General features: G+C 43.7%; 2 protein-coding genes across 10 annotated transcripts in view; one reads left to right on the forward strand and one right to left on the reverse strand.

Annotated features, from left to right (window-relative positions):
- Nucleotides 1-1,107, reverse strand: part of FAM219A (family with sequence similarity 219 member A) — a 60,978-nt gene extending 59,871 nt beyond the window's left edge. For 4 of the 8 annotated variants that reach the window (XM_074394991.1, XM_074394990.1, XM_074394989.1 and 1 more), the window contains exon 1: nucleotides 764-1,107. In XM_074394991.1, the coding sequence (XP_074251092.1) occupies nucleotides 764-790 (27 nt within the window). In that variant the 5' untranslated portion in view covers nucleotides 791-1,107. Of the gene's footprint in view, nucleotides 1-730 lie in introns of all 8 variants that reach the window. The other 4 variants (XM_039474796.2, XM_039474795.2, XM_039474794.2 and 1 more) reach the window with 1 other exon arrangement.
- A 198-nt stretch (nucleotides 1,108-1,305) lies between these two features.
- DNAI1 (dynein axonemal intermediate chain 1) overlaps nucleotides 1,306-15,065 on the forward strand; it is a 60,916-nt gene continuing 47,156 nt past the window's right edge. For both annotated transcript variants that reach the window (XM_003943840.2, XM_074394995.1), the window contains exon 1: nucleotides 1,306-1,565. In XM_003943840.2, coding sequence (XP_003943889.1) covers nucleotides 1,518-1,565 — 48 coding nt within the window. In that variant the 5' untranslated portion in view covers nucleotides 1,306-1,517. The remainder of the gene's footprint in view (nucleotides 1,566-15,065) is intronic.

A 15,065-nucleotide genomic window follows, 5' to 3' on the forward strand; every position in this document is an offset into this window, starting at 1 on the left:
AGATAATGGGGGCTCTTCCCAACCAGTGGGCACAGACAGCTCCAGCGCGGCCCCGCTTCCTCTTCCGTTGGTTCCCGAGCGCTCACATCTGCACCCCAATTCCCCATCTCGTCGCGCGTAGATGCCCGTTTAGATGCCCCCAGCCTGGACTACTGCCTGAGCTCCCCAACGGAGAAGAACGGAATTCCCAGGTTCTGCACCAACCACCTTCCCTCACTGGTCCCTCACCCCGGCCCAGGGTTCTTATCCATATATCCAACGAACAGGCGGGCAGGCCCCTCCTCTTCTAAAAGCTGATTCCCTATCTCTCTTAGCCTGACGGCTCCCCCGCCCTCAGCAACACAGGCCTGTAGAACCAAACGCCTCCCCACCGCCCATCCCAGGCCCCTGGGCCTGCCGCCGGCGGTGCCCCATGACAGCTCCCTCGCCAGCCCCAGCTATGGGCCTCCGCCAGCAGTATGCACCATTGTGCCCCCTCCGTTCCATCCGACGGTGCTCTGCCTCCACCGACGGTGCCCTCCGCCCTTACAAGTCCCTTTGCTCTCACCCAGCATATTCTCCCACGGTTTTCTCGTCCTGCAAGTTCTCCTCCCCCGGCAATACGTTTTCAGGGATCTCTTTGCCCCATCCGAAGGCACCCCTCCGCACAATCCCCGCGGCCTGATTCCCTCCCTCCCCCTCAAGCGAAGCCCCCTCCCGGCCCTGGCCTGCCCGCCGCCCGCCCCCTCACCAGCGGCTGCATCTCCGAGTGCGCGGTGGGCACCTGGAACCGGTCGATCTCCTCCATCATGGTGCCGGCGGGCGAGCAGACCAGGGGCCGGGCGCGGCCGGGGACGCCGACGAGACCGCGCGGGGCGGCGGCCCCAGGAGCCCGGCGGGTGGTGCAGACTAGGCCGCCCTGGACCAGTCGGGAGGGCAGGGGCCAGGCGGACGCAGGGGTGGGAGGGGGCGAGAGGTTCGCAGGCTGGCGGAGGCTGGCGTGACTCTGTGGGCTTGCCTAGCACTACCGCGGCTGTGGCCGGGCCGAGCCGTAGGTCTTGCCTCGCCTCCTACTCCGCCGCCGCCTCCTGTCAGCAGCTCAGCCACTGCGGTGACTCGGCAACTCCACTTCCGGGTCCGGGACACCGCCCGGATCTTGCATTATTCATGAGGAGGCGGTGTCTGGGGACTCGGGCCCCGCCCACAGGCGGGAGTTCCTAAGGCGCGCGACTCCTGAGGGGCGGGGCTTAGTGGAGACTGGCTCGCCGCGCGCCCAACCCCGCCTCCTCTCCGGGCCGGCCGGGGTGGTCAGAGGCGCCTGCGCCTTGGCTGCCGGATGGTTGCTGGGTAACCGCGTCAGGGAGTTGGATTCTATTCTGCAAGGGCGAGGAGACCCACAACGACGGCTGTCCTAAAGAACCCTTGCGACTGGTTGTTGAAGTGGAAGAGAGTCCAGATTTCTTGTATGTGGTCAAGGAGACGGATAAACTTTTTGTCTTCAGGCGAGGGAGCGTTTCGTAGGCTCTCCAGAGATTGAGATGTTTCCTGCTTCTACTAAGACTCCCCATAAACAGCCTCGGAAGCAGGTAACGCAGCACACTTTGCCTCCCTTAATGACCTCTGACCTTCGTCGTTGCTAGTGACCACTAATCATACCTCTCCTACTGATCCTTGGTCTTTTGTCTGTTGACCCCTAGCCTTCTCACCCACCGTGACCTCTGGCATCTGTTCCCACTGACCTCTGACACCGTCCTGCTCTTTCCCACTAATCCTGCTCTTCTCTCTCATACTGTGCAACTGTCTAAGTAGTCACAAAACCCACCGTTTCTTACCTCTCTCCTACTTTTCTTTTCTTAACCATTCCCATCCCTTCACTTCACTTTACCCCATGGACTCATTTTGACCAGTCTATCCGCCTTAACTCCCCCATCCCCATTACCACGAGTTCCTTCCTCCTTGTCCTCACATTCTTGTCCCAAAGGAATTTTTTTCTTTTCTTTTCTTTTTTTTAAGACTGAGTCTTGCCCTGTAGCCCAGGCTGGAGTGCAGTGGCGCCATCTCAGCTCTCTGTAACCTCTGCCTCCCAGGTTCAGGCGATTCTCCCACTTCAGCCTCCCGAGTAGCTGGGACCACAGGCGTAGGGCACCACGCCCAGCTAAATTTTGTATTTTTGGTAAAGACAGGATTTCCCCATATTGCCCAGGCCCATCTCGAACTCCTGAACTCAAGTGATCCTCCTCCCTTGACCTCCCAAAGTGCTGGGATAACAGGCATGATCCACTGTGCCCAGCCTCAAAGGCATTCTTTATCCAACCCTTTACTGAGTGCCTAGCTCTGGGCTAGGTGGGAACACAGGCCTTGCCATTTGGGAGCCCACAGAAGGTGTGCAAGAGAACTAAACAGGACACAGGACAGGTTAATGCAGGAATCTGATTTTATTTTCTGTGCTGAGAGTTATGAGGAGAGAGAGGGCAGGCAAAAAGGAAGAGGAGAGAGGCCCTTTCTCATTACTGTCCCCACCCCCACACTGCACAACCCAAAACTCACCCCCAACTATTTCTAGAGCCCTCATATGTCTCTCTTCCCTGAGAGCCCCTGGTCCACTCCTGTGATTCATTCAGCTATGTGAACATTATGCTCTGATTACCACCTGGACAGATGTCATCCCTTCTCACAGGAAACCCGAGTCATACCACGGTTAACCCGCTAAGCACAGAGTTCTGCCTTCTTCCTCAGCATCACCGCGGAAGGCAAGCTAGTTCCAGTTTCCCAAAGAGCCTTCTGTGGTGAAGCCACTCAGTCCTTCAGGAACAACTTTTTCCAAACCCTTTATGAATTACCACTCGGCTAATGTAATTTCTAGCTCTGGAAAGCAAGACTTCTATTTATTTATTTCAGATTTACCTCATTCAAGCCTAGGAATATTGAGGTGTAGAGAGTCAATCTGTGGCCATGCTATTTATGACATTGCATATTTTGGTCTAGCCTCCATATTAGTCTTTGCTCCCCTGCTTCTTTCACCTGGTCTTTTGTAGCAGATGGACCTGACTTCCTTAGGTCTCTGCAGCCTTGGGGAAGCTGCTATTCCTGTATGACCATGCCCTAATTTTATGTTGGATTGGGATTTATGTTGAAGTACATATACTGTGTTTGAGCCTCCTGACCCTATATTTACAGGCAGTTTACTTCTATTTATTTTTTGTTTTTGTGTTTTTTATTTTTGAGATGGAGTTTCACTCTTGTCATCCAGGCTGGAGTGCAATGGTGTGATCTCGGCTCACTGCAACCTCCACCTCCCGGCTTCAAGTGATTCTCCTGCCTCAGCCTTCTAAGTAGCTAGGATTACAGGCATGCACCACCATGCCTGGCTAATTTTTGTGTTTTTAGTAGAGATTGGGTTTCACCATATTGGTCAGACTGGTCTTGAACTCCTGACCTCAGGTAGTCTAACCCCCCTAGGCCTCCCAAAGTGCTGGAATTACAGGCATGAGCCACTGTGCCCCAGCAATTTGCTTTTAATATAAACAGTATTGAGGTCTGGTTTATATATAATAGAACGTACCATTTTAGTTGTACATGTTGACAAGTTTTAACAAATTTACACAGGTGTGAACCACCACCACACTTAAGATATAGGATACTTTATCCCCAGAATTTTCCTGTGTCTCATCCCACCTCCTATTCCCCACCCCTGGCCTGCCTTGGTAACCACAGATCTGCTTTCTCTCATTGCAGATTTGATTTGTTTTTTCTAGCAACTTGCAGTGTGAACAAGCTTGGGATGGGTTTCTCTAGCCTGTTAGGGAGACATTAGAGACTAGTTACATTGACAGCAGAGAGAGGTAAGAGTAGACATAAAGCCAGAAAAACCTGGGTCTACTGGCACTGCCCCCTGGAGGGAAGTGTTGTTTTAGTTCAGAGTAAATATTGGTATGTGGGGTGTGAGTAAATGTTGGGTTTTGCTAGGTTGTATTCACCCATTTTCTTGCCTCAGTGAAGACCAATTTGAGTCAGTGCTAATCAGGTGTGGGATATCGTAGAGATGTTTGAGAAGTTGTCCCTGTCTTCTGGGAATCAGTTCGGTGGGGGAGACAGAACACAGGCGTACAAAGATAAGGGAGGATGAGATCCTTGGGGATGAAGGGGAGAGAGGCCTGCAGGTTAGAGCAGCAGAAAGGCTTCAGGGAGGAGGTAGGTAGGACTGGGATGCCATGGGTGAGGGAAGATCAGGATTAGTTTGTTAGAGGATGGGGGGAGATTAAATTCCATTTGTTCATGTTGCTCCACGTCACGCCTTTTAGCAGTTCCCTGTTACTCTCAGGATAAAGTCCCAAAAGTCCAGTTTACTTGGTATGGCCTTTGCCACCCTGCATGGTCTTGCCTTTGCTACCCATCCTACTTCAAACCTCACCATTTCTCTGTGAAAATTCCACAATCCCAGCAAACTGAACTGCCCTCACCTCCTGGAAAGTGATATTCACACTCTTTTTCTCCTCTAAGCTTTTGAAATCTTTTCTGTTTGCTAGTACCTCCTCTACCCCACTCTGCCCCAAATCTTTCCTTCATATTCTATTCATACTTCAGGTCTAAGCTTGGCCTTCATATTCTTCTACAAACGATTAAGTTCTCTTTCTGGAGGCAAGGTAGGGTGCTATCCCCACTAGACTATAAACTCTGTTATGGTAAGGATCATGTCTGTCTTGTTCATTGTTGATTCTCCTCTACCTAGCACCATACCTGGACTATATTAAATTCAGAGAAAATGAGTTCAATATGAATTCTGAATATCTCAAGTTGCTCTTTGGAAATTTTTATCTGAATGTGTTTGAAGGATAGAAAGGGGTGAACCTGGGATGGGGAGACTAGTGGAGGATTATAATAATGAGATTTAACTGTGTAAGCATGTTTTTCCAGGTGCATGATTGTATCTGCAGTAGGGCTATGAATGATTCAAATTTGAACAACACATATCCTTGCCTTAAGAGCTGGGTGTTGGAGACTAAGAGATAAAAAATATTGATGTGTAAATATTCATGCAGTAATTATTTATCATACCCACTCTGTGTTAGGTACTGTTCTGGGTATTGATGATATACCAAGAAACAAAAGAAACAAAAATCCCTGCTCTCGTGGAGCTTATTTTTTAGTTGGAGGTAAAGGGTCAATAAATAAATATGTAAAATATGTGGTATATCAGATGGTAATAGATGCCAAGAATAAAACTAAAGAGAAGAAGTAGACTAAGAAGTTCAGGGAATCAGAAGATTATCATTTAAATAGGATGGTACAGAAAGTGTCACAGAGGTGACATATGAGCAAAGACCTGAAGGAAATGAAAGAGTTAGCTATGCAATATCTGGGGGTGGGGGGTGGGGTGAAGGGGTGGGGATGGTGGAAACATTCCAGACAGATGGCATAGCAAGTATAAAGTCCCTGAGATGGGCACCTGCTACACATGTTCTGGGTCAGCAAGGAAAGGAGTAGGAAAAGTGGCAGGAGATAAGGTCAGAGAGGTACATTCCGTTACCCCATAGAGTTAATCAAATAACCCATGGCATATTAAATTGGTCATTATGGAGCTTCATGAATCATAATTTGTAATTAAAATGCATGAATGTCAGGCACCATAAACCATGACCAGCTCAAAACATCACTGGTAATGCCCGAATAGCAAAACATCCTTCCTGAAAATTGTAAGAATGCCAACTGGCTGCATGTATACATGTACAGGAGGAGCTTTGCAGCATTGCCAAACATTGCCTGGCAGCCAGACTTCTTAGTAGAAAACCGAATTAGAGTCTTCTGTGAACTCCAGTTAAAAGCTAATTTTAGTTTATGACTAACAAATTTTAGTACCTCTTTATAACTCAGTTGGTTACCATAAAAAAAAAAATCAAAGTCTGGAATTTTACATCATTTTCCTGTAAAAGCCAAATAAACTACTTCTATTTTGGATGATTTTGTGGTCTCTCAAGAGACTCCTATTGTGCAATACTTTTAGAAATATTGATCTAGATTAGGAGTGACTAGGGTAGGAGTGAGTGGGCAGGGTTGGGTATAAGGCCAAGAGTATGATTCAGAGATTTTGAGCCTGGCGATGGGGCCTGGTATCCATAGATGTAAAGACAGGATGATGTGTTTCTGTATGTCCAAAGTAAGACGGCTTCATTCCTGTGACCTCAGTGTCATTCTTATACATATATTCCTCAAGCCCTAGATATAATCTTTTACTCCCTTACCTCTTAAATATCTCTCAAATTAAACTACTTTTTTTATATACACTGCCACCACCCTAGCCCAGCCCACAATCATCTCACCAAGAGCGCTGTAAAAGCCTTGTAACGAGTCTTCCTCACATTCACTCAGTCCCTTTTCAATCCATTCTCTCCACTGCATCAAAAGTGATCTTTTTTCTTTTCAAACTGTCAATCTGATTATGTCATCGCCCACTTAGAACACTTAGTGACTTCCCAATTGCTTCGATAGGGACCAGATTTTTAGATAATCCCTCCAAAGACTTGAATGGGCCTGAGGCCTACCTGGGTCTCTATACCTTAATTTGTACCACCACTCTTCTCCCATTATTGCTGTGCCTTAGTTCTATGTGCTGCCTCCTTCTTTCTGGAATGCTCTTCACACCCTCCCTCACACACATGTACCTACTCTTTTTTTTTTTTTTTTGGAAACAGAGTCTCACTCTGTCACCAGGCACCAGACTGGAGTGCAGTAGTGCGATCTCGGCTCACTGCAACTTCTGCCTCCTGGGTTGAAGCAATTCTCCTGCCTCAGCCTCTTGAGTAGCTGGGACTAACGGAGCGCGCCACCACACCCAGCTAATGTTTTGTATTTTTTAGGGGAGACGGGGTTTTACCATGTTGGCCTGGATGGTCTCAATCTCTTGACCTCGTGAGCTGCCTGCCTCGGCTTCTCAAAGTGCTGGGATTACAGGCTTGAGCCACCGTGCCCAGCTACGCATGTACCTTCTCTTAAGATTTCAGCTCCCAAATCAATCCCCACAACCTGCCCCAATGCCCCCTGCCCTGTTATGGAAGATAGGGTAAGTGTCCTCTGTTATGTAGTCTCATTGCTCTGTGTTCCTTTCTTCCATAGCATGCATCACAGTTTGTAATTATTCACTTAATTTGTGTAATTATTTGAGTATTACATGTCTCTCCCATTAGATTGTGAGCTCCTTGAGAGCAGGGCCTGTGGACATTTTGGCTTATATCTGTATTCCCAGCTCCTAAAAGAGTGGCCATGACGTCAGAAGCTCTTGATGAATGTTGAATGAACGATCAACTCTGGTTGGGGAAGTAGCACAGGGGACTATGGAAGCATGTAGTAGGGAATCTTCATTCTGATTCTGGGGGAATTAGGGAAGACTTCTGCAGGGGACCACCAGTATTTAAGGTCTGGATAGAGGAAGAAGAGTCCAAAATGGAGAAAAAGAAGGAGTAATCAGAGTAGTAAGAAGACAACGAGGAAAAATAATATCCCAGAAGCCAAAGGAAGAGTGTATTTCTAGTGAAACTGTATGGTAAGCTAAGCTGCATGTTGCTAAGGTGTCAATGAAGAGAAGCATTAAGATATAAGCATTAGATTTAATAACTTAGAAGTTATTGAGGACCTTGGAAAGGACAATTTCAGAGGGAAAAGCTAAACTGAATTGAGCTCAGAAGGCAGTAAGGACTATGTAGGCAAAGATGAAAGACTTTAATATATTAAATGCTGAGGGGAAGGATCCTGAATGGAGAAAGAAGTTGAAGATAAAGGAGAAAGGTTAAATAATGACTGGTGCTAAGTCTCTGAGGAGATGATGCTGTGGACAGGAGGAAGCACACTTTGTAACAGGAGAGGAGAAAGGATGGATGCAGTTGATGATCATTTTGAGGTTTAGCAGCAGAAAGCTGAGAGAGTTTTTTCTTCTTTTCCCCTACTAGTGTTTTGGAATTCCTTCTGGAAGTGATAACTAGAAAACAAATTTTGCCAATGACAGTTCCATTTTGTTATGATTATAGTCATGCTATTTTCAGAGTTATGGTCTGAGGTTTGTCATGCACAATTATCAGATTATAAAACAGCTGTGAGCATTTGAGGCCAGAACTTGTTTTCCTCCCCGGTGTACTAGGGGGCCTAGCACATTGTTAGTACTTGGTACATGCCAGGTACTCAAATAATAATGGCAGAGGGCTCTTGTGCTCATTGCTGGGCTTTGCAGCCTGTGAGTTAATGCTAAGGAGTAATGTTGACTCTTGGGCTCCAGCTGTGAGCAAGCCACATGAAATTGTTTTCTGCCAGTTAGGAATTTGTATGAAGTGTTCAATCTTTGCAGTCACTGAGCACTGACAGAGTTGTATGCAAGAAGCAAGCAAAGGACACAGCTGTTGTAACTTTAGCTTCACTGGTTTGAGTCTCACAACACTTTGTCCTACTCACTGAGTCACTAGATTCTGGTTTGCCTGGTGAATTTATGTCCTCCGTTTATCTCACCTCCTAGATTGAGAACCCTGGGTGTGAGAACCAACTCAATCTTGATTCTTCTTTTGCTGTCATCCGAGGACTTGACACATAGTAGATGTTTAATAAATGCTGGATGAATGAATAATGACTGAATGAATTAGCTGATAAGTGAATAAATGAGTGATGGAAGGTATGTACTGCACTACTCTGAACACTAACTTTTCTTTCTTAGCCTGCAGAAGAAGCAATTCATTTCTCCTTCATCCTAGTCAAAACAGCCTAATCCTATTAATTATGTATGACCCTACCCCTAATATTAAGCTTATTTTTCTATGTTTATTCTTACATCACATCCATTTGCTCATTTACTTAATATGTCAATGTGTCAGGTAGTGAGCCTCAAGTCTTGTTTGGGAACAAATTGGTGTATATGTAGATAAAATAATCTGCTGATCCTTGGAGAGGCATCTGCTTCCGTGCCTCTGTGTCTTTGTTAATTATTTGTTTCCTCTGCATGAAATGCCCAAGTCTTCTCTACTCTTCCTGCCCTTTACAGACCTGGCAAACTCTAAGGCACATTGCTCACATTGCTTTAAGTTAAGGTCTTTAAGTTGCAAGGAACAGAGGCTCACTCAAGTTACCTCAGATAAGGAGGATAAGAGAAGGGGGAAGGTATGTATGTGGGGAGTTACAGATGGTTATTATAAATGCATAGATAACCTAGAATTGAAATTGGAAAGCAATTGATTATGAAACAGGTATAGGGACCAACTCCTTTTTCCACATCTCTCTTGGCCTCTCTATTACTCTTAACTATGTTTCAGTCTTATTCTTATTTCTCAACTGGCCAGATTTTCCATGGTCTCTGCTCCCTCATAATTTTGGTATGTTTCCAGCTCATCAAGGCTCATGACGTCTCTCACAAACATTTCCATCAATATCTCCATCCAACTACTGGTTTTCCCTCTAGTCCTCGTTCAAATTCTTGAGGAAGGAATCTGATTGAACCCAGCTCATCTATTCATGCTAGGCAGTGTCAGCAGGGAATGAGATCCTATGGTTCTTTAAGCAACCAAAGCTAGAAGGAGGTTCTCTTTCCTCAGCTCCTCCAGTGCAAGATATAACTTGCTTTACTCTAACGTAACTTCTACGTTGTTTCTGGTAAATCTTTTTCTCATGAATTGTACAGGAAGGGGCCTCAGATTTCTTCTAGTCCAATGCCTTCATTGAGGGCTGATATTTACATTACAAAAGGTCCTGTCCTTTACAAAAGCCTTTACTATAGGGTTTTTAAAATAGCACATTTCTGCAATGAATTTTAAAATATAGCACATAGGCCAGGCATGATGGCTCATGGCTGTAATCCTAGCACTTTGGGAGGCTGAGGCAGGAGGATCGCTTGAGCCTAGGAGTTTGAGACCAGCCTGGACAACATAGCAAGACCCCATCGCTATAAAACAACAACAACAAAAATTAGCCAGGCATGGTGGCATGCACTTGTAGTCCCAGCTACTCGGGAGGCAGGAAGATCCCTTAAGCCCAGGGGTTCAAGACTGCAGTGAGCTATGATTTTTACCACTGCATTCCAGCCTGGGCAACAGAGTGAGAACCTGTCTATAAAATAAATAAATAAAATGCAGCATACTTTATATATAACTCTTAAAGACCTTGATTTAGGGGATTTATATTCTGATCATGATGCAGAAATCTACACTGGACTTTCCTTCCCACTGTAAACAGCTGTAAGCTTGAACATAATATATGACACTAATGTTTTGAGGTATTAGACAATGGACAGCATAGGACAGTGATTCCTGAGGGAAGTAAAACACTCAGTGTGAGTCACACATTTACCCTTGCTCTCTGCCTAGGGACAATTTCTTGATCATAGCTCAGAGAGGTAGATCCAAAGGAGAGCATGATAGTACCGGGGAGATAACCCAGATGTTGGAATTAGCAGGCAATGTCTTTAAAGCAGCTGTTATAAATATATTTATGGACCTAAAGGAAATATCATTTTAATGGATGCATAGATGGAGAATCTAAGCAGAAAAATGGAAACAGTAGAAAAATCCAGTGTCAGAAATTAAAATTCGTTGGATAGGCGTAACAGCTGAATGTGAATATGGATCCATGGAAATTATTCAATCTGAAGAACAGAGAGAAACAAGTTTGTTTTGTTTTGTTTTGCTTTGTTTTTCTTGTAAAAAGAGAGCCTGGCTGGGTGCGGTAGCTCATGACTATAATCCCAGCACTTCAAGAGGCTGAGATGGGAGGATCACTTAAGCCCAGAAGTTTGAGACTAACCTGGGCAACATAAGGAAACTTCATCTCTACAAAAAATTAAAAAATTAGCCGGGTGTGGTGGTTATGCGCCGTGGTCCCACTACACAGGAGGCTGAAGTGGAAGGATCGCTTGAACCCAGGAGATCAAGGATTTTGTGAGCTGTGACTGCACCACTGCACTGCAGTCTGGGTAACAGAGTGAGACCATGTCTCAGAAAAAAGAGAAAAGAAAAAGAAAAAACAGGCACCCTGTTACTGAGTCTCCATGAAAAAGTAAACGTAAAAGAGAGGGCCTTAATGACCTATGAAATATATTATATATGTATTTGGAACATGTGTATAGTTGGAATATGAGAAAGAAAAAGAGGAGGAAAAATAAAGTAATAATGTTCAAAAGTTTTCTAAACTTGGTGGAAAACATATGACTATCAGAAACTCAGTGAGTCCAAGCAGGATAAATACAAATAAAACCACATCTATGTCTGTCAGAGTCAAACTACTGAAAACCAAAGATAAAACAAAAACCTTGGAAGTAGCCAAAGAAAAATGACACATTGCATGCAGGAGAACAATTATATGAATTGTGGTTGACTTCTCATCATAAACAATGTAGGCCAGAAGACAATGGAATGGCTATGTTGTTGTTGTTGTTGTTTGAGACAGAGTCCCACTCTGTCACCCAGGCTGGACTGTAATGGCATGCTTACAGCTCACTGCAGCCTTGACCTCCTGGGCTCAAGTGATCCTCCTGCCTCAGCCTCCCAAGTAGCTGGGATCACAGGCATGTACCACCAAGCCCAGCTAATTTTATTTATTGTAGAGACAGGGTCTCACTATGTTGCCCAGGCTGGTCTTGAACTCCTGGGATCAAGTGATCCTCCTATCTCAGCCTCCCAAAGTGCTGGTATTACACGTGTGAGCCACTGTGCCTGACTTGGAAAGACATATCTGAAGCACTGAAAGAAAATTACTGTCAACTCAGAATTCTATATCCAGAAAAAATACCCCTCAATTATATGAATTATGGTTGACTTCTCATCATAAACAATGTAGGCCAGAAGACAATGGAATGGCTTTTTTGTTGGAGCTGAGCGATGTGATCTTGGCTCACTGCAACCTCTGTCTCTGGGGTTCAAGCAATTCTCCTGCCTTAGCCTCCTGAGTAGCTGGGATTACAGATGCTCACCACTACGCCTGGCTAATTTTTTTGTATTTTCAGTAGAGACAGGGTTTTACCATGTTGGCCAGGTTGATCTCAAACTCCTGGCCTTAAGTGATCCTCCTGCCTTGGCCTACCAAAGTGCTAGGATTGTAGGCATGAGCCACTGCACCCAGCTCTTCTGTTAATTTTCTTACAAGACAAATGACTGTTTAAAACAAAAACAAAACCATGATTGTCAAGCAGGGCTTATAATGTATACAGAAATAAAATACGTGACAACAGTAGGGCAAAGGATGAAGTAGTGGTGGTAAATAGAATTATCATGTTATGAGATTATTACATTGTGAAGTGTAAAGTGGTACAATATTTATTTTTAGTAGACTATGATAATTTCAGGATGCATATTGTAACCCTTAGAGCAACCACACATGCACAAAATACAAAAAGGCACACATGCACAAAATACAAAAAGACACACATGAAAAGCCAATCAAGAGAGCAAAATGGAGTACTAAAAATATTTAGTTAACACACAAGAAGGCAGAAGATGAACAGAGAAACAAAAGCAGATGAGAAAAACTAGAAAACAAAGACAATATGGTAAAGGCCCACAATTGACAGGCAGAATTTATCAGGCTAGGAAAAAGTAAAAAACAAATATATGTTGCCTGTTACAAGAAATATATTTTAAATGTAAAAACACAGAATATTTGAAAATAAAAGAATGGAAAAATACACTATGCAATGGGAACCATAAGAAATCTGTGTGAGTTAATCAGACAAAGCAGCCTTCAAGATAAGAAGTATTCCCAGAGATAAATAGGGACATTTAAAAATGATAAAGGGTCAATTCAAGAGGTAGACATGAAATCACAAAGTGTGTGCCTCAAGATATAAGAATCAAAAGAACTTCAATATGTAAGCATCAAAAAATGACATAACTAAAGGGAGAAGTAGAAATATTCATAATGATAATTAGATATTTTAACATTATTCTCTCAGTAGATCTGAACAATGCTGTGAACCAACTTGACTTAATTAACATTTATAGAACACTACGCTTAAGAACAGTAGAATGAAAACTACACCCAAGAACTGCAGAATTTTCACACGGGTCAGCCATACACTGTGACATAAAATAAGTCCAAATGCATTTCAAAAGATTAAAATCTTACTGTTTAACTTAGTTCAAATTCAACATCCATCCTTGCCAAAAAAGGATCTCAGCATATTAATGGTAGTTTGAACAAAATAGAAGTAAATAATATCTTTTAAATCTCTGGGTATTTAGAAATTAAAGAATACTTCTAAATAACCTGTAGGTCAAGAAAATCATAAGGGAAATTAGAAAATATTTTTAATTGAATTTTAATGAAAATAAAACATATCAAAAATTGTGAGGTGCTGCTAGAATTGTGCTTAATAGAAAGGTATAGTTGTAAATGCTATATTAGAAAAGAAAGGCTAAGTGTAGTGGCTCACATCTGTAATCCCAGTACTTTGGGAGGCTGAGGTGGGTGGATTACTTGAGCCCAGGAGTTCAAGACCAGCCTAGGCAGCATAGTGACACCCCATCTCTACAAAAATAAATAAATAAATAAAATAGGAAAAAAAAAAAAAAAGCTGGGCATGGTGGCATTTGCCTGTAGTCCCAGCTACTTGAGAAGCTGAGGTGGAAAGATTGCTTAAGCCCATGAAGTAAAGGCTGCAGAGAGCCATAATTGTGCCACTGCACTCCAGCCTGGGCAACAGAATGAGACCTGTCTCTCCTGCCCACCCCCTCACCACCACCACCACCACACACACACACACACACACACACACACACACAGTTTAAGATCAGTGTTGCCGGGTGCAGTGGCACTTGCCTACGTGCCTGTAGTCCCAGCTACTCGGGAGGCTGAGGTGGGAGGATCGCTTGAGCCCAGGAGTTCTGGGCTGCAGTGCGCTATGCCGATCGGGTGTCCACACTAAGTTCGGCATCAATATGGTGACCTCCCGGGAGCGGGGGACCACCAGGTTGCCTAAGGAGGGGTGAACCGGCCCAGGTCGGAAACGGAGCAGGCCAAAACTCCCGTGCTGATCAGTAGTGGGATCGTGCCTGTGAATAGCCACTGCACTCCAGCCTGGGCAACATAGCGAGACCCTGTCTCTAAAAAAAAAATAAATAAAAAATAAAGATCAGTGTTTTGTTTTGTTTGAGATGGTATTGCTCTGTCACCCAGGCTGGAGTGTAGTGGTCCGATCTCTGTTCACCGCAACCTCTGACCCCTGGGGAGCAGGTGATCCTTCTGTCTCAGCTGGCTAATTCTTGTATTTTTTAGTAAAAATGAAGTTTCACCATGTTGGCCAGTCTCAAACTCCTGAATCAAGTGATCCGCCTGCCTTGGCCTCCCAAAGTGCTGGTATTAGAGGCATGATCCACGGTGCCCCGCCTAAAATCAGTTTTCTAAGTTTCCATCTTATGAATATAGAAAAAGTTGAGTAAATTAAATCCAAAGAAATAGAAACAAGATTTATTTCATCAATTCCACTTACTTTACTGTTTCAGAGAAACAGTAAGAAAAATAATAGCAAAGCCAGAAGTTGATTATTTGAAAAGATTAATAGTAAAGTTGATAAAATCTAGGAAGCCATATAAGATACAAAGAAAGCATAATAGCCAGTATCAGGAATAAAAAATGAGATATCAGGACAGACCCTACAGATGTTAAAAGGAATAATAGGAGGATAGTAGGAACAACCTTATGCTAATAAATTCATCAACTTAGATGGAATGGATGAAATTTTTGAAAAACACATTTTATCTTAACTGACACAAGAAGAAATGGAAAATACTCCATAACTATTAATAAATTAATTCATAATTAAGAACCATCCCACAGAGAAACTTCAGATGCAAATCATTTCACTGATGAATGGTATTAAGTATGTAAGGAATGAATAACACCAATCTTATACAAAGTCTTTCAGAAAATAAAGGATAAAGGGAATAAGTTCCAATTCATTTTATGACATCAGTGTAACCCTGATATCAAAATCAAAGCATTATACAAATAGAAAATTACAGGCTGATATTCCTCATTAACATAAATGCCAAAAATCCTAACAAGATAATATCAAATCTCTTTCAGCAATACATAAAAAGAATAATAGGTCAGATCAAGTGAGGTTTATC

Source organism: Saimiri boliviensis, chromosome 2 (genome assembly GCF_048565385.1).
Source record: "Saimiri boliviensis isolate mSaiBol1 chromosome 2, mSaiBol1.pri, whole genome shotgun sequence".
NCBI lineage: Eukaryota > Metazoa > Chordata > Mammalia > Primates > Cebidae > Saimiri > Saimiri boliviensis.